The sequence below is a fragment of the Rhinopithecus roxellana genome, chromosome 19 (assembly GCF_007565055.1).
Source record: "Rhinopithecus roxellana isolate Shanxi Qingling chromosome 19, ASM756505v1, whole genome shotgun sequence".
NCBI lineage: Eukaryota > Metazoa > Chordata > Mammalia > Primates > Cercopithecidae > Rhinopithecus > Rhinopithecus roxellana.
In genome coordinates this window covers 8020736-8041191 of record NC_044567.1, presented here as the reverse complement: position 1 = coordinate 8041191, position 20456 = coordinate 8020736, and the positions used below count along the sequence as shown (strand labels likewise).

Sequence of the window (20456 nt, the reverse complement as noted above, 5' to 3'; positions counted from 1 at the left end):
AAGCAGCTGGGATTACAGGCGTGCGCCACCACGCCCAGCTCATTTTTCTATTTTTAGTAGAGATGGGGTTTCACCATGGTGGCCAGGATGGTCTCGATCTCTTGACCTCGCGATCTGCTCGCCTTGGCCTCCTAAAGTGCTGGGATTACAGGTGTGAGCCACTGTGCCCAGTGATTCTGACTTATTTTGAAACATAGAATAAACAGAATTTGCTGATAGACTGGATACGTGATACGAGGGAAAGAGAAAAGCAAAAGGATGACTGCAAGATTTTTGCCTGATTAAGAAGACTGTGTGAAAGAGCAGCTTTGGGGGAGACAGTCCAGTTTTGTGGCTTTGTAGACATCTTACTGTTTTGTGGCATATTGTTTTGTATTTTTTACTTTCAGCAATATATATTCAACATCCTTCCAATTCAGTTCTAGGCACTGTTTTGTGTCAGTACGTACAGATATATACTGCATATCTTTTGACAGGTATCTCTAATTAATGTTATTTACTTGAAAAACACAGTTTTGGCCAGGCGCTGTGGCTCACGCCTGTAATCCCAGCACTTTGGGAGGCTGAGGTGGGTGGGTCACCTCAGGTCAGGAGTTTGAGACTAGCCTGGCCAACATGGTGAAACCCCATCTCTACTAAAAATACAAAAATTAGTCAGGCATGGTGGCACGCGCCTGGAATCCCAGCTACTTGGGAGGCTGAGGTATGAGAATCACTTGAACCCAGGAGGCAGAGGTTGCAGTGAGCCGAGATCATGCCAATGCATCCCAGCCTGGGTGACAGAGCAAGACTCCATCTCAAACAAACAAAAAAACACATGTTTGTAAGACATGACTTTACAGTGTCATGTTTACAGACACTGCAAAGGAAATACTTTACAAATATTAACTCGCTTAATCCTAATAATCAACTTCGATGTACTGTTACTATTCCTCATTTACAAGTAAGGACACTTAGGCCCAGAGAAGTTAACTTTCCCAAAGTTGCATAACAAAGAAGTAGCAAAGCCACCGCATTGTACTCTATCATATACTTGTCACAGTTTGCTTATCCAGTCTCCCTAATCACAAATTTGAGAGTGGTTCCAATTTGGCTGTTATAAGATACGTTGCATAGGACACCCATTTTAATATCTTCAGGCATTGGTGCAAGTGTCTGTTGGACAAATAAGAGTAGTTATTCCGGGCTGGGTGTGGTGGCTCACACCTGTAATCCTAGCACTTTGGGAGGCTGAGGTGGGTGGATCACTTGAGGTCAGGAGTTCAAGACCAGCCTGGACAACATAGTGAAACCCCATCTCTATTAAAAATAGAAAAAATTAACTGAGCGTGGTGGTGTGTGCTTGTCTGTAGTCCCAGATACTTGGGAGGCTGAGGCACAAGAACTGCTTGATCCCAGGAGGCAGAGGTTGCAGTGAGCTGGGTACTCCAGCCTGGGCCATGGAGTGAGACTTTGTCTTTAAAAAAAAAAAAAAAAAAAAAATACTGTATCAAAGCTTCAAGGACATTATCTCGTTCTTTTTTTTCTTTGAGACAGTGTTTCCCCTCTGTTGCCCATGCTGGAGTGCTATGATGATGCAATCATGGCTCACTACAACCCCTGCCTCCTGGGCTCAAGCGATTCTCATGCCTCAGCCTCCTGAGTAGCTGGGATTACAGGTGCGTGCCATCACGCCTGGCTAATTTTTGTATTTTTGGTAGAGATGGGGTTTTGCCACATTTGCCAGACTAGTCTCAAAACTCCTGACCTCAAGTGATATGCCCACCTTGGCCTCCCAAAGTCCTGGGAGGTCTGCCTGCCTCGGCCTCCCAAGGTGCTGGGATTACAGGCCATGAACCACTGTACCCAGCCTCGTTCTTCTTTTATTTTCTTTCTTTTCGAGATGGAGTCTGGCTCTGTTACCCAGGCTGGAGTACAGCAGTGCCATCTCCGCCTCCCAGGTTCAAGCAGTTCTCCTACCTCAGCGTCCTGAGTGATTGGGATTACAGGTGCATCCCCCCCGACAGCCAGCTAATTTTTGTATTTTTAGTAGAGATAGGGTTTCACCATGTTGACCAGGCTGTTCTCGAACTTCTGACCTTGTGATCCGCCCACCTTGGCCTCCCAAAGTGCTGGGATTACAGGCGTGAGCCACCACATTTTCTTTATCCAGTCTATTCAGTAACATTTTTGTTCTCTCCCTGAGAATGCTAAAGTCAGAGCAACAAAGGTTGTTTGTTATGGTTCCGCATAGTTTGTTTAAATCCCATTCTACTTGAATTCATAGCCATTGTTGGATAACATAAGGAAGAATGAGTATTCAAGCAGAGGAAAGTGCCTGTGTGAATGGATGCACGTTGTCTTTGAACTGAGGTGGGCTGGGGCTGTACAGACATAAATACATCAGATCACTAACTCCTCCCTAGAGGTAACTACTATCCTGACTTCTAACATTTCAGATTAGTTTTGTGTTATGTCTTTGAATTTTGTATTCGTTTGTTTCTGCTTCTTTCCTTCAACATCATATTTGTGCCATTGGTCCATGATGTTGTGTGTGGCAATAATTTGTTTATTCACATTATGCAGTATTTCAGTACATGAATATTTATCCATTCTACTCTTGATGAACAGTTGGGTTGTTTTCAGACTGTGCTTCTTTGAATATTGTTTTAAATGCCTTTGGGTGAACAAATATATAGGCTTTCTAGCAATGACATTGTTTTATCATAGGGTTGGCAAACATTCAACTTAATTAAATCTTGTCAAACAGTTTTCAAATTGGGCATACCAAGTTCCGGTGTATGAAACCATATACCATAGTTTATGAAAGTTCCAGTAGTTCCACATCCGTACTAGCACTTGGTGTACTGTGTTTTTCATTGTAGCCATTCAGAAGCATGGTGGTGTTGCATTTTGGTTTTAATGTGCATCTCCCTGACTTGGGTACACATTTTGCTTGGCAGTTTGATGCCTTTGTGTCAAAGTATCTGTGAATGGGTTGTTTCCGTAAGAACAGAGGAAGTTTTTGTTTGAAGCATACTCCCCTCTGCCCAAAGTGAAATCTTAAAGTAAACTCCAATATACAAAACAGATTAAAAGGAGTATTTGCTGAGAAGCAGTATAGCATGGGAATTAAGAACACAGATTCTGGAGCCAGATTCTGATAGGAATCCTTGCTTTGCCATTTCCTATCTGTGTGACTTTGGGCAAGTTACTTAGCTCCTATTTGTTTCGGTTTCCTCATCGCTACCATGGATGTAATAATAATACTTTTATCATAAGGTTAATGTTAGGCTCAAATAAGTTAGTTTATATGCAGTTCTTAGGACTGTATGGTACATAATAAGCACTTGATATTGTTGGCTGCTGTTAATAGTGGTGGTGTTGGTGATATAAATTTATTTATGAATTTATATCATTAGCTGACAAGAATAATAAGGCTCTACTATTGAGCACAAATTTGAAATTGTGGGTTATGAATGATAGTTGGATTTTATTTTAGCCTCAGCATCCAATTTTTGTTTTTGTTGCACATTATCAATAAAAGAATGATTCAAAAAGATGAACAGTTGAAAATAGATATGGTTTGTCCAGTAGTCTCAGAATTCCTTTAAGCTTTTAATCAGCTTAAATGACAAGAAGTAGTAGAAAATGTTTATTTTGAGATGATTAAATATCCATAATTTGCTTGGATTTCCTGTTGTCAAATAAAAATCGTAGAATTAAATTTATTTTAAAAATTAATTTATGGTTTTATCATCTATTATTTTATCATGACACATCTGCATAATAAATTTGCTTATTATCGCTTTCAGCCAAAGGATAAGATGAGCAGAAGATGTACTCATCACTTGCGTGGCATGACAAAATGTGCTCCGTGGGTACTGTAGTGTGTGTTTACTCTGGTGCAAATGTAATAAGCCAACGACACATAGGCTTGAATTAGAAACAAATCAAAACAAAGAGAGCTACAGTTTTCCTAATCACATATTTTCAAGATATTTAAACAAATTATGGTAAGTAAAGGTACACAAACCCAAAATGAATTTTCTGGGCAGCACAAGCTATGTTTTGTTTGGTTTCTGGTGTGTTAATATTAGGAGGCATATAGAACATTCATATATCTGCTGTTGGAGTATTAGTTCATACTAGTTCCTTCTACAGCTGTCCTCCACAGTTACCAGTTGTAGATTACACACAGCCTTGCCTGTTTGCAGCCAGCTGACCCTTAAACCCAGGGAACATTTTCAACTATGCTAAGGCTTTCCAACAGACATATATGAGTACTTTGACCAACTCCTCTAGCACCAGCTTTATTTCTCCCCAGACTGTCTCCCACTGCTCCTTAGCCAAGTATGGGCTCCTCCAGTCTGGCCAGTCTCCCCTCTGCCTCACCACCACTCTCTGCCTCACCTCTGGCATGGTTTTGTGTTCCCTTCTCTGTAGTAACAGTGTCAGGAATGCTCTCATTACCTTCTTTCTTGAGTACTGTAATTTCATCCTTTGTGGTTCTGTGTGGATACCACCTCCTACCTGAATCATTCCTCTTTGCTGTCAGTTATTCTTTCCTGTGGAATCCTGTCCTGACATTCTGTACCTCAGAATCTATTAATAAAACTTTTTTTTTTTTTAAATACCCTAAAGTTGTATTCTGTGAGCACTACCTCAAGTCAGTGCCACTCACAAAACCCATCAGCAGAGGGAGCTAAATAAAAGAAGATGAGTCCCTGAAATTGAGAAGACCTGAAGCCAAAAAAGTACTTATAAACAATCAACTTTCACAAACTGCCAGTGCTAAAAAAAAGAGCTTGAGTAGTGTAGGAAATAAATGATTTGGGCCCTAATCCCAGTTTAAAACTTTGATGAGGTGATTTGTGTTTTTGAAAGAGTTAATTCTGTATCATGTTAAAAAAAAAAAACTGTTTAGGGGGATGACCTGATAAATATAGGAATATTAGAGAACCAGTGTAATGTATTCCCCTCGTCTGAAAGTTTTCATTACGAAGGATGATGAAATGAAGTCACTGCTTTGTGAAGACTTGCATATGGAACACTGAGTCTGAAAGTTGCTAAGGATTATGGATAGCCCATTCTAAGTTTAAACGTGTACTTTTTCAAGTAAATTTCTTGTTTTGTTTTGATCAAGTGTATGTATTTAATTTCAGTTAGCAGACTTGAAGAAAGAGAAGCAGAACTGAAGAAGGAATATAATGCATTACATCAAAGACACACTGAGGTGGGTTTCTAGGTTTTTCATTACAATGCTATTATTGAGACAAAGAAATGAACCTTAGAAAATATGTCTTAATTTTTCTTTGAAAATCAGAATTTTTTAAAAAAGAATAATTCTTGGGGATTCTTTCAAGAAAACATTAAGTTTCATGTGACATTTACCTAGTTACCAAATGTCAACTTTTCTTGTTTTTTTCTGGAATTAGCTTTTCATGTGGTGAATTAGTATGCTACGGAATAATTGTTATTTGAGGCAGCTATAGTACTTGTTTCCTTGGCTGGCTAAGCAAAAACCTATGTGTACATAATGAAGTTTCTGTGATGCTAAGATGAGAGAAATGATTTGTTTTATTACCAGTTTGGAAATTATGGATTGGTAAGTTATTGGTAAAGGGTCTCTACGTTTGTTATCCAGTGTAAAGGACTTATTTGCATTAAGCTCATGACAAATATATTATTGTGCTTATATTAAGCACAAATTATAATGCGTTAAATCAAAATAACTAAAAAGTAGGTTTTTTGCATGAGTTTTCAGTATTTTAAGTTAACAGTTTCAGCACACAATCTCCTCAAAGGAAATTAGAAAATGTACTTGAGGAGTCAACAGGCAAACTACAGAATGGGAGAAAATTTTTGCAATCTAGTCATCTGACAAAGGGCTAATATCCAGAACCTACAAAGAACTCAAACAAATTTACAAGAAAAAAACAACCCCATCAAAAAGTGGGCAAAGGATATGAACAGACACTTCTCAAAAGAAGACATTTATGCAGCCGACAGACACATGAAAAAATGCTCATCATCACTGGCCATCAGAGAAATGCAAATCAAAACCACAATGAGATACCATCTCATACCAGTTAGAATGGCAATCATTAAAAAGTCAGGAGACAGCAGGTGCTGGAGAGGATGTGGAGAAGTAGGAACACATTTACACTGTTGGTGGGACTGTAAACTAGTTCAACCATTGTGGAAGGCAGTGTGGCGATTCCTCAAGGATCTAGAACTAGAAATACTGTATGACCCAGCCATCCCATTACTGGGTATATACCCAAAGGATTACAAATCATGCTGCTATAAAGACACATACACACGTATGTTTATTGTGGCCCTATTCACAATAGCAAAGACTTGGAACCAACCCAGATGTCCATCATTGACAGACTGGATTAAGAAAATGTGGCACATATATACCATGGAATACTATGCAGCCATAGAAAAGGATGAGTTCATGTCCTTTGTAGGGACATGGATGCAGCTGGAAACCATCATTCTCAGCAAACTATCGCAAGAACAGAAAACCAAACACCACATGTTCTCACTCATAGGTGGGAATTGAACAATTAGAACACCTGGACACAGGAATGGGAACATCACACACTGGGGCCTGTTGGAGGGGTGGGGGTTGGGGGTTGGGAGGAGGGATAGCATTAGGAGACATACCTAATGTAGATGATGAGTTAATGGGTGCAGCACACCAACATGGCACATGTGTACATATGTAGCAAACCTGCACGTTATGCACATGTACCCTAGAACATAAAGGATAATAATAAAACAATAAATAAATAAATAAAAGAAAATGTACTTGAGGTTTTTAAAACCATTTCATGATTCCCTGTCAGCCTCTCATGTTGCTTTTGTTTCTATTATCTTTTTTTTTTTTTTTTGAGACGGAGTCTCGCTCTGCCGCCCAGGCTGGAGTGCAGTGGCCGGATCTCAGCTCACTGCAAGCTGCACCTCCTGGGTTTACGCCATTCTCCTGCCTCAGCCTCCCGAGTAGCTGGGACTACAGGCGCCCGCCACCTCGCCCGGCTAGTTTTTTGTATTTTTTAGTAGAGATGGGGTTTCACCGTGTTAGCCAGGATGGTCTCGATCTCCTGACCTCGTGATCCACCCGTCTCGGCCTCCCAAAGTGCTGGGATTACAGGCTTGAGCCACCGCGCCCGGCCTGTTTCTATTATCTTAATGTGAAAATTATTTTTGTATATCATGGTCAGTCTGGGGTTCACATACCGAAATAAGTAGAATTTTTATAGTTTTATGCAATGTTTGTTACATGAAAACAAATTTCTGTTTTTTTTCCCCTCGCTAGTCCTGTATTTCCTATAATACATATGGTTCCAGTCTTAGCCCATTTTTTTTTTTTTTTCTTTTCCCTAGTTTGTGTGATCTCTTATTCTGCGTCTGGTAGAAACTATGTTGTTGTTTTTCTTTAGAAGAGTATAAAAACCTTTATAATCATAAAATAATTTAAAATCATGTTTTGGAGACTATCCACACAGATTGTATTCTGTGTACAGTAAGCATATTAATGCTACAAAGATTGTATTTACATTATTGTAGCTATATTCTGTTGTTGCTTTGTGTGTGTGTGTGTGTGTGTGTGTGTGTGTGTGTGTGTGTGTGGTGTCAGTCTTGCTCTGTTGGCTAAGCTGGAGTGCAGTGGCACGATCTCAGCTCACTACAACCTTCACCTTCTGGGTTCCAGTGATTCTTGTCCCTCAGCCTCCCGAGTAGCTGGGATTACAGGTGTGTGCCACCATACCTGGCTAACTTTTGTATTTTTAATACAGTAGAGACGAGGTTTCTCCATGTTGGCTAGGCTGGTCTTGAGCTCCTGACCTCAGGCAGTCCACCTGCCTCAGCCTCCCAAAGTGCTGGCATTACAGGTGTGAGCCATTGTGCCCAGACGTTGCTGTTTGTTTATTTGTTTATTTTAAAAAATGTTTTAATACCGGCCATTGCTTTTAAGGAACAGAAAACCCCACCACACTCAGTTGTGTTTGCGTTTGAATAATGTGGTTAGCACTTGCTTGGGGTACGGTGTAGAATTTTTCCCTGTTAGCCTTGACACGTGAGATTTGATTATTACAAACTTCCGCTTAATAACCATACCCAAAGCATGAAGTATCACAGAATTGATATCCAGTAGTAGATGGAAAGGATGGTCCATGAAGGGCTGGAACCACAGAACTCAGGGAAGACAAGAGCAGGTTATACAGCAGCTGTTTCAGTGTGTAAAAAATACCCACATTTTGGCTGGGAGCAGTGGCTCATCCTATAATCCCAGCACTTTGGGAGGCCAAGATGAGCGGATCACTTGAGCCCAGGAGTTTGAGACCAGCCTGGGCAGCATGGTGAAACCCCAACTCTACCAAAAAAAATATATACAAAAATTAGTCAGGCATGGTGGCCTGCGCCTATAGTCCCAGCTATTCGGGAGGCTGAAGTGGGAGGATCACTTCAGCCCAGGAGGTAGGGGCTACAGTGAGCCAATATTGTGCCACTGCACTCCAGCCTGGGCAACAGACCCTGTCTCAAAAAAAACAAAACAAAAAAGCCCTCACATATTAATGACATTTGTTAGATATTAAGGTTTAATTTTGGTGGATATTAAAATTTAATGACATTTGGTGGATATTAAGGTTGCTAAGCCTATCATTGATTTTTACACCATTCATTTCAATGCCTAAACAATGTGCTGTATGTACTGTTCACTTAAGTAGTACTTATTAAAGCTGATGATAATACATACATATATGTTATATATATATATATAGTCTTTTTTTCTTTAATTAGACAGGATCTCACTCTATTCCCCAGGCGGGAGTGCATTGGCGCAGTCATAGCACACTGCAGCCTCAACTTCCCAGGCTCAAGCAATCCTCCCACTTCAGCTTCCCAAGTAGCTAGGACCACACACATGCATGCCTTTTTTTTTTTTTTTTTTTGAGATGGAGTCTCGTTCTGTCGCCCAGGCTGGAGTGCAATGGTGTGATCTCAGCTCACTGCAACCTCTGCCTCTTGGGTTCAAGCGATTCTCCTGCCTCAGCCTCATGAGTAGCTAGGATTACAGGAGCGTGCCACCACGCCTGGCTAATTTTCGCATTTTTAGTAGAGGTGGGGTTTTCCCATGTTAGTCAGGCTGGTCTCGAACTTCTGACCTCGTGATCCATCTGCCTTGGCCTCCCAAAGTGCTGGGATTACAGGCGTGAGCCACCATGCCCGGCCATTGCATGCCAATTTTAAAAATGTTTATTTATTTTTATTTTTTGTAGAGATAAGGTCTCACTATATTGTCCAGGCTGGTCTGGAACTCCTGGATTCAAGTGATCTCCTGCCTTGGCCTCCCAAAGTGCTGGGATTATAGGCGTATATTTGGGGGAAGTAATTGATTGTGATAAATAATAAATAATGCTTTTGCTTTTAAAATGAAGCTCTAATCTTTTTTAATAATTGAAAATTGTTAAATTATGATGTATTGAAGTATAAAATATAAAATATATACTTTTTTTTTCTTTTTTGAGACTGGGTCTTGCTCTGTCATCCAGGCTGGAGTGATCTTGGCTCACTGAAGCCTCCACCTCCCGGGTTCAAGTAATTCTCCCACCTCAACCTCCTGAGTACCTGGGATTACAGGAGTGCACCACCACCACGCCCGGCTAATTTTTGCATTTTTCGTAGAGATGGGATTTCACCATGTTGGCCATCCTGATCTCAAACTCCTGACCTCAGGTCATCCACCCACCTTGGCCTCCCAAAGTGCTGGGATTACAGGTGTGAGCCACCATGCCTGGGCTGAAATATATACATTCTTGAAAAATAACTGTAAAGTGAAATTTCATATTTTTTCCATATATTTAATAAAGGTGAAGATATGCTTCTATAAAAAAGCCTGACATACTAATTTTAAATGAAAAAATATAATTTTTTTTTTTTTGTCTATTTCTATTCCTTGAGGAAAAGATAGTCTAGGAAGAAAACAAGATCTCCGGAAAATTTTCAATGACCAAGTCAGAGAGCTAGGTCTGTCTAGTAACCAAGGCAGGTTTCCCACACTGCCCAAAAGCTCTTTTCGTAGATCTCTTCCCTCAGTTATAAGCAGCTTCTATCCTCTGACCTGGTAGACTCCTCCCTATATTTTGTTTTGCCTCAAGGAAGGAAGGTTTATGTAACATGGATGGGGCTGCTTTGAAATGTGGGTCTATTCTACTCTAACCCACAATTTTTTCTGTTTATACATCTGTTCTAGAGATGTCATTCAATTAGCAGTTTTAAATAGCTATCTAAAGCCAAAGAACTAGGCACCCTTAAAACATAAACTCTGAAAACATTCAGGGAAAGGAAGCCTGAAGGGGTTTAACCTTAACCTTTTCACTATTACTTCCAAAGAAGGTAATGTCTTTTAATAGTTGTTTAGCACTTTTATGAAACACATTCGTTGTTGCTTAAGGGAAACCTGCCGTGGCCTTTTCTGATTTGATTTAAGAATAACTATTCTTAAATTTAAGAATAAGTAGTCAACTATTTTTAAATCAAACTTTTGTATACATTACTGAATTTGCTTAAAAGAAGACATGCCTTAAAGAGGGCAGTGGAATAAATATAAAGGACAATTTTGAAGCACTTGGGCCCACGTGTGTATGCTAATCACCAAAAACTTTAGCCCTTTGGAATCTTGGGAGAGTCTCAAATCAGGGGGTGTTTGAATGCATTCTTATTTTATCCTCTGACCAAATTCTCATCCATTCCCATTTTACAGATTGAGGTTTAGAAAGAGTCTGTGAAATGATTTGCCCCAAATTCTACTGGTGATTAGATTTGAAGCCAGGTTTGTCAGATTCCATTGCCTGAACTTTTTTTTAAGATGGAGTCTCGTTCTGTTGCCCAGGCTGGAGTGCAGTGTCCTGATCTCGGCCCACTGCAACCTCCGCCTCCTGGGTTCGTGTGATTCTCCCAACTCAGCCTCCCCAAATACCTGGGACTATAGTCGCATACCACCACACTCAGCTACTTTTTGTACTTTTAGTACAAAAAGACTGGGTTTCACCATGTTGTCCAGGCTGGTCTTAAACTCCTGGCCTCAAGTGATTTGCCCGTCCTGGCCTCCCAAAGTGCTGGGATTACATGCGTGAGCCACAGCACCCAGTCTACCTGAACTTTTAATAACACTAACACCTTGGCCGGGTGCAGTGGCTCACGCCTGTTTTCCCAGCACTTTGGGAGGCCGAGGCAGGTGGATTATCTGAGGTCAGGAGTTTGAGACCAGCCTGGTCAACATGGGGAAACCCCATCTCTACATGGTGGCAGGCACCTGTAATCCCAGCTACTTGGGAGGCTGAGTCAGGAGAATCGCTTGAACCCAGGAGACGGAGGTTGCAGTGAGCTGAGATCATGCCACTGCACTCCAGCCTGGGTGACACAGCAAGACTCCATCTCAAAACAAAAACAAAAACACACTAACACCTTTAGGTTCCACTAGATATTTTCCTTTTCCCTCCCTCCCACCCCTCCTCTTTCTTTTTCTTTTTTTTTAATTTTTAAATTCTCTTTCTTCCTTTCTTTTCTTTCTTTCCTTCCTTCTCTTTCTATTCCTTTCCTTTCCTCCCTCCCTTCCTTTCTTCTATCCTTTCTTCCTCTCTTTTTCTCTCTCTCTTTTTCTTATTTTCTCTTATTCTTTCTTTGGAGGCGGGGTCTTACCATCTTACCCAGGCTGGTCTCAAACTCGTGGGCTCGAGAGATCCTCCTGCCTCAGCCTCCCAGAGTGCTGGGATTAGAGGTATCAGCCATCATGCCCAGCCTGACATTTTTCTTTTTTCTTTTTTCTTTTTTTCTGAGACGGAGTCTCGCTCTGTTGCCAGGCTGGAGTGCAGTGGCGTGGCCTTGGCTCACTACAACCTCTGCCTCCTGGGTTCAAGTGATTCTCCTGCCTCAGCTTCCCAAGTAGCTGGGATTACAGGCACACACCACCACGCTTGACTAATTTTGTTTGTCCTTTTAGTAGTGATGAGGGTTCCCCACTTTGGCTAGGTTGGTCTCGAACTCCTGACCTCAAGTGATCCTCCTGCCTCGGCCTCCCAACGTGCTGGGATTACAGGCGTGAACCACCACACCCAGCCTCAACCTGACATTTTTCTATGACTCTTTGCTTTATGACGTCTCCACAACTTTAGTGGCTTTGGGAGGCCAAGGCGGGTGGATCACTTGAGGTCGGAGTTCAAGACCAACCTGACCAACATCTCTACTAAAAAAAATACAAAGTTAGCTGGGCATGGTGGCACCTGTAAACCCAGCCACTTGGGAGACTGAAGCAGAAGACTTGTTTGAACCTGGGAGGCAGAGGTTGCATGTCCTATTTTACTTTCTCACTTCTATATAAGCATTCACAGCTGGGCGCTGTGGCTCACACCTGTAATCCCAACACTTTGGGAGGCCAAGGCGGGTGGATCACTTGGGGTTAGGAGTTCGAGACCAGCCTGGCCAACATGGTGAAACCCCGTCTCTACTAAAAATACAGAAATTAGCTGGGCTTGGTGACGGGCACCTGTAGTACCCAGCTACCCTGGAGGCTGCGGCAGGAGAATCGCTTGAATATGGGAGGCAGAGATTGCAATAAGCCGAGATTGCGCCACTGCATTCCAGCCAGTCTCACTGTGTCGTCCAGGCTGGAGTGCAGTGGCATGATCATGGCTCACTGCAGCTTTGACCTCCCTGGCTCAAATGATCCTCCCGCCTCAGCCTCCCAAGTAGCTGATACTACAGGCGCATCCCACAATACCCAGCTAATTTTTTTAAAAAAACTTTGTAGAGACAGGGTGTCCCTATGTTGCTCAGGTTGGTCTCAAACTCCTGGGCTCAAGCAGTCCTCCCACCTCAGCCTCCCAAAGTGCTGGGATTACAGGCATTAGCCTTTGTACCTTACCTCTTTTATTTTTAAGGTTTTTGTTTGTTTGTTTGTTTTTAAAGGGGTCTCATTCTGTTGCCCAGGCTGGAGTCCAGTGGCATGATCATAGCTCACTGCAGCCTTGAACTCCTGGGTCCAAGCAGTTCTCCCACTTCTGCCTCCCGAGCAGTAGGGACTGCAGACAAGTGCCTGCTATTAGTTGTATTTTTTTTCTAGAGCAGGTGTCTTGCTATATTGCCCAGGCTGATCTCAAATTCCTGGCCTCAAGCAATTCTCCTACCTCCCGAAGTGCTGGGATTACAGGCAAGAGCCACTGCAAAGCCTTAATTTAGGCGTTCTAAAACCTTTTGAAAATTTAAATTGAGATTGATTAAACCTGACAGTCACTTTGTTATATTAGTTTCAGTTTGATTTTTGTTTCTGAAAATTCTTCCTGACACAAGGAAGCTCATTATTTCTGACTTGCTGATGGATGAAAAGTGTATTTCTTCAAAACTGTTTTGTAAATGGTGGTAAAATCTATAAATTTAAAATAAAAAGTATGTCAATTAAAAATTTTAAGATACTATATTCATGTGATTCTGTTTTCATTCTTTGTGGCTAACATTTGTTGTTTGGACTAGTCTTCATTGGAGAACAGTCCAGTTAATTTGTTTTATTTCATGCGTCAAGAGTTCATCTTTTTGTTTATTTGATGATAAATAACATCTTAAAATTAACTTATCTTTCCTAATTTTTGTACATGCCAAATAAAATTTCTGCAAGAAAAGCATGCTTTGTAAAGTGAATTTAAACTTTAAAAAAAAATTATTTTGTTACTTAATATGCTACAGTGCGTATTTTAAGTTATAGAGAAATTGAAATACATCTTAATACAGCTAAAGTTTAGTGACTTCCAAAGCTATTCTATCCACAGTGTTAAGAATTCAAGTAATATTCTTTAGTAATGGTGAGAAGGGACATTAAAACAGAAAAGAGAATTCAAGTAATATTCCCAAGAAAGACATCAACCTTTGCTTGCCTCTTAATGTTTACACCCTTTAAACACTAACACACTATTTCTTGTTTTTTAAAATTCATTTTTTTCTTATTCATGTCATGTTAGTGTCTCTAGCAAAGGCCTTTTGATTTTATGTCTTAATTCCAAATTTAGGCTTTTTAAAAGTGAAGCTATACATTATCAAGAATCAAATAGGACATTAGAAGTTCTTGGCAGTTTATGTACTTTATATTCTTGAAGTTTTTACTTTCATGTTCAGCTTGTCTATCATATGATTCCTTATCTAAGACTCAAAAAGTGTTCTAATTTTTTTCATTAGTATTAATTTGCTGCTGTTATAATAGATGATTATACTAAGTAATGATACCAGTAACAGTCAAAGGAGAAAGTATTTTAACATTCTTTCAACTAAATGTACAGAAAGAAGAAACTTTTCTTGGTATTAAATTAATTAAATTGAAAGTGATCTTTATTCTGTTAATTTCTTTTAAAATGGAAAAGATCAGCACCTAAGGATATGGTTTCTTCAGAAGTTTCACATTAATTTCTTTGTTGTGTCTCATTTTAGTGAATGGGTTTTTCAAATGCCATCTTATTATTTTTAACCCATGGTCTTTTATCACTTCTTTCCCAGTATCTGTTTACTAATTTGTGTTCTTTATGTCAATATTATTTTAATAGCATCACATATTGTAAAAAACTGGTTTTTTTTTTTTTTTTTTTTTTTTTTTTTTTTTTTTGCCATGCTAAGCAAGATATTAGCTACTTTTGTGGGCACCAGCATCCTTAAATGAAAGCATTTGCATATTACTTTCCATTAAAATTTTTTTCATTCCTTAATATTCTCTTACATGGAATTGAGTAGTCTGACAAATAAGAAAATTGTACAAAAATGTTTTCCTTGTTTTAACACTATGATTTTATTCCGGGTATTAGCCTTAAATGTTGTGTATCTTTTTCTTTCTTTAAAATAGATGATCCATAATTATATGGAACACTTAGAAAGAACAAAACTTCATCAGCTCTCAGGGAGTGATCAACTAGAATCCACAGCTCATAGTAGAATTAGGTAAGCTTTGTTATATATTTTGCCTTGAGAAAAAGTAAAATAAATAATATGTTTGTTTCTGTTTTTCTCTATTCTTTAATCCTGAAACAATAGTTAGGCTGATTCAAAAAGCTCTCCACTGTGATTGGAATGCTACAGGAGAGAATAGCACAGAAAAGTAGAAACCGTTTTTACAGTTAAAAAAATATATTATGAGCCATCCATATAAGCAGCACATTTGAGTATTTAGATTGTTTTCTGATACTTAATGGAGATTATACTAGGTTTAAAATTTTGTAATTTATGGGAATGCTGTAATTTTTTATTTCTCCTGTGTAATTCGGTTTGAAGTCCTTTTTGTTACAGAGAGGCATGTTTGAAAGGGTTAGCTAGCCATCTGTTTGATGTAGGAGTGTGAATAAATTATGTAGATCTTCAGGCATTGTAGCCAATGAGCTAAGCCAGGACTCTCAGTGGAGGGGAAAATAGTTAATAGGCTGGCTGTCGCTCGGGGTTGCAGCATAAATGTTAGGAGCAGCAGCTCTATGGTTATGAGGTGGGGAGAACGGAATGACGTCATCGCTTGAGAGCTGCTGCAGGATGGAGTGGAAAGCTGCTGCTGATGGCATTGTTTTTGTGGCAGCAAGCTGAATGACAGATCCTCACTACAAAGATACCCCTTTGGCCCCTGTGTAGGCCTCCTGGTTCGGGTGTTTCACCATGCCAGCACAGCGCCATGAGTCCTGGATGCATGCTGCTGTTTGTGTTTGGCTTTGTTGGCGGGGCGGTGGTCATTAATTCTGCTATCTTAGTATCTCTCTCTGTTTTGCTGCTTGTGCACTTTTCTATTTCTACCGGTGTGCCAGCTCTGACGCAGAACCTACCAAGGATACTCAGGTACTCCCGTCTCTTTTAGAAGCCCCTGCTTAGCTGATTTTTCTTAAATTTTTAGCTCTATGAGTCTGCTTTGTAACCATTTCTGTTGCAGATTGAAACAATGGAAAATGGCCTGAAGCTAGGATTTTGATTGTTATTTATAGTAATTTATAGACCATCAGTTAGGATTATAGCTTTATGTTTGGAAACCACCGACTAAAGAAAAGGATTTTCATATTGTACTTAACACACAGTACAAGGTCAGTGTGGTCTTGTTTTAAGCAGAATGTTCAAAGTAAAGGAGAGCAAGAGTAGAGCACCGGGTCCAAGTTTATACAACCTCTGCATCTAGCTTCTGAGCATTTAGGGACAAATATCTTTTATGCTTGAACTTGCAGTCAGTTAGTTACAGGCCATAAGTTTATTTTGTTTTAATTATCCTTTGAATGATAGAGGTTCAGGTATCATTTTTGTAATTTTTGATAATAGCTCATGGGAACTGACAATTTATAAATATTTTCCTCCTAAAACAAAATATGTTTTAAAGTGAAAAAATTTAAGACTTTTAGGTTAAGGAATGCATTTTTCCCCATTATTTACACATCAAAGTTGTGAAAGCTTTACAAAGCCTATTCACTATTGTTTTGTCAGATGTTGCCCTTTCTTTTCTTTGTAGTCTTGGGTGACAAATATCCATGCCTGCTTGTGGGGGTAGTCATTAATCTCTGTAGCTTTACTGTTGCTCACTCTACTTACACCCTTTAAGAGCCATCTTCTGTATTTTAGAGACTTAAGGTTGTGGTTTCTTTTGTTTTCTAAACCATCAGACTAGCACTCTCTGATTTGTTCAGATTTCTGCTTTGTGCATGGTTTTAAATGAAAATTCATAGTATATAATTTTTATTTATTATTTAAATGTTTATAAAATATTTAAGCCCTAATTGTAGATTTAGATAAATTAAGAAGAATTAAAGTAGTAAATTCCCTCAATGTGTTTCTTTTTTTTATAGGTTAGTTCAAGTTTAATATTAGTTGAAAGCCCAGAAATTAAATTTCATCTGTGATTTAAAACTAGATACTTGGTCTTTTATTTTCTTTCCTAATTTATAAAAATTGGGAATAATCTTACTACTTGTATATATATTAGTACATAAAATATTTGTATATGTGTATCTGTATATTTAAACTTTGAAGAAATTAAAAGCAAACTTAAGAATATGTAGAATATTAAAATAAGACTAATGTTAAGGGGCTGTCTTGGGTTTAGACTTCATTTGAGAGGGCAGTGCCATGAGCTGCCGTGTGGCGCCTGCAAGTGGGTACGACAAAGCTTTCGAGTTGAAGTGCCTGGGTGCAAATGCTCTATTGCACGTGGCCGTAGGAGCTTTGGCAAGTTGCTTAATCTCTCTGCCTGAGTTTTCTCTTCTGACGGGAGTTACCCCTTTGGGTGGTTTTAAAAATCAAGTGATTTTGTTATTTTGTATTTTATTATAGTTGTAAGATCTATGGTAAATTACTCAAGTAAATAATTTTCATGGGTACTTATATGTGCCCATTTTTAGCAGAAATTGTTTTAACTACAGCTTTTATTGATAAAATACCTTATAATTAAATTTTTAAAGTTCTTTACCACAAAAATTGGCTATTGATCTGATTAAATAAAGATATCAAAGTCTTCGATATTAAGATTAAATTGTCAAAAAGTTGGTAGTTCCAAGTAGGAAGTACCAAGGAAAGCAAAGGGCTTGGAGTTGAACAGTACTGGCTTTGAATCCAAACTCTGCCGGTTACTAGTGGCTAAAATCTCTGAGCATCACTTTTTCTACTCTGAAAATTGGAAAAATAATCCCAGTTTCTTGATAAGGATTAAATGAGATAATGTAAATAAATCATCTAGCTCAGTACCCACCATGTGGTGAGTGTTCAACAAATGTATTTTTTCTTTTATCTCCCTTTATAAAGTAGATTTTACTAATTAGTTGTATCAAATGTGAATATAGCCAAAAAGCTGTTTCAAAAATGTAGTTGTAAAATTATTTATACACGTAAGCTAACATTTAATAACCAACTCAAAAATGGATATATGGAAGTAGGGCAATTAAGAAAAAAGAATTCTGATACTTGGTGATAGCTTTGTTTTCTAGACAAGTAATAGCAGATGTTTCAGTCTGGGGGTGTCAATCTGCCACTTGATAGTTTTCCATGCGTATCTCATTTTAATTCTTCTTCTGTGAGTTTAACTGAAGCGTTTAATATATACCAACATAGTACCGGACTAATGTTTACCTTTCAGGGTTTCTTTTCGAAAGTAGGATTCTCATGAACTTGGCCTAATTATGCGCCCTTCTCTCCCTTAGCCCAACTATATGTAATTTATAAGTAAAGTAAGGGGAGGAGTATGTAGTGATTATTTTTTCAGAGTTGGAACATTGTAACCTAGAGCATCATTGACCCACTTGACAGATAGCTGTCAGTCTCTGAAGAGATGTCCCCTCCCTGTAGAGTAGTGTCTGAATGATTGATACAAGCAAATTAAAAAGGTGGGAATTCTACTTATAATTTGGGTTGTAGATTTTGTTGAGTGTGGATTGTAGATTTTGTCGACTGATTTTGTTTACTTTTTGGAAAGTAAAATTTGGATTGATAGAAGACTTCTTCCCCCAATAGTTTTAAACATTTTCAACATTTGATATGTGTGAAAATGAATGTGTTATCATTCATATAGTAAATAATTCTAACGACTGGTTTATATTTTGATTTCTGTTAGTGTGAGGGCATCTTATGAAGTCTATATATCATCTTCCTGGTTGTCTTTGCATTTTGAGTTAGAGAGCTTTCCATTGTATTCAGTCATTAAATTCCCAGTCACCTTTTGCTTAACTCATTAAGGTATGTTAGAAAATAAATAAAAGTCAGCTGGTAGCTCTTAGTAGAGAGCTAATACTCTCTACTAAGAAAATCCTTGGATTTTCAGTTCTCAAAATATGGGGGGAAAACATCAGGTTGACAACTTTTTTTTTTGTACAGAATGGATATGAAAAGGAAATCTAGCTACTTATCACTGTCACCATCATTTAATGAAAGAAAGGGCATTTTAAAATCAAAGAAGAAAAGATGTAATTTAAAATAAGGGTCAGTCATCTTCAAGAAAGAACAGGGTTCTATAGTATATGGGAATGTATATGTGTACAATATGTACTACATTATCTATGCACTAAGGAAATAATAATGCCTCTTTTTTCATGGACTTACTATAAAAACTTTGTTGCTGAACAGCATTTGGGAATAACTGGTATAAACATGATAGCTGACTAGTCACTTTAATTTTTGTCATTTGGTTGTCCTGGCAGCTCATAGTCACAAACTTAGATTTGGTATTAAAATGTACCCTCTTGGCCAGGTGCGGTGGCTCACACCTGTAATCCCAGGACTTTGGGAGGCTGAAGCAGGTGGATCACGTGAGGTCAGGAGTTCAAGACCAGCCTGGCCAACATGGTGAAACCTCGTCTCTACTAAAAATACAAAAATTAGCCAGACGTGGTGTTACATGCCTGTAGTTTCAGCTACTCGGGAGGCTGAGACAGGAGAATTGCTTGAACCTGGGAGGCAGAGGTTGCGGTAAGCTGTGATCGTCCCATTGCACTCCAGTCTGGGCAACACAGCAAGACGCTGTCTCAAACAAACAAAAAACTACCCTCTTTTTGTACTGCCTTCCTGCTTTTGAATTTTCCCCCTAAATCAAAGTTCTGATTTTAAATTTTATTTACTTGTGCATACAACTTTGATTAAATGTAATCTCTCAAACCCTTGGCTTTACCTCATTTTTAAGAAGGCATTGGGACAGTTTTACTAGTCCTTTTAGATTGTTAGGAATGGAAGAACACACCCTCTGTATTAAGTGAAGGCACATTTCAAAAGTGGCTGAAGTTTCTTGGAATAAAAATGAACTACAGAATAAAAGACTTACTTAACAAAACTGAAAATTTCCCACTTTTATTAATAACCTCATTATTTCTATTCTAACTTACGTTCTTACCAGTAGAGGTATGAATTCCAGGAGGCACCAATCCTTTAATGTCTCATTTCTTTCTAGTTTCTACACTTTTGAGTTAATGACCCAGGATGACCGGTTAGTAGGCTTGTTTCCACCTTCTAAAAGCTCTTCGATTTGGAATCTTCTGTGCATCAACAAACGATGTGTTTCTCATTGAAATTCTGTTAGTATTAAAATTGTAACTCTTGTTCATTGAAACTTCCCACAAAGCACTGGAAATTCAGTAATCTTTTATAGAATTATTTGGCCTTCTTATTTGGAAAAAACTGGCAATGGTTTTCTCATATGTACTATGCTTGGAAGAAACTCATATAGTGGTTCTGTAGAAAAACAGCTTTCCTACTTGGGTGGTGGGGAGAAAGATATTTTGAGTTCTTTTCATCATTTAATAGGTAACCCTGATTTAGATAATATATTGATTTTCCTCTAGGCAGGAAAGGCATACCCTGAAGAGGCTTCAGTAAACATCCAGGGATTAGCGAGAGGATTTGGGAAGTCTAGAAATGGGTTGGGCTCACTTCCAAAGAAGGAGGGTGCAAGTTCCCCTAGGGCTAAGCTACGTATGATGAAAAACTCAGCA

At 38.9% G+C, this 20456-nt stretch overlaps 1 protein-coding gene across 6 annotated transcripts in view; it reads left to right on the top strand.

Annotated features, from left to right (window-relative positions):
• SPAG9 (sperm associated antigen 9) overlaps positions 1–20456 on the top strand; it is a 160474-nt gene that overhangs the window by 57154 nt on the left and 82864 nt on the right. For all 6 annotated transcript variants that reach the window (XM_010386202.2, XM_010386203.2, XM_010386205.2 and 3 more), the window contains 2 exons: positions 5145–5215; positions 14873–14967. In XM_010386202.2, the coding sequence (XP_010384504.1) occupies positions 5145–5215; positions 14873–14967 (166 nt within the window). The remainder of the gene's footprint in view (positions 1–5144; positions 5216–14872; positions 14968–20456) is intronic.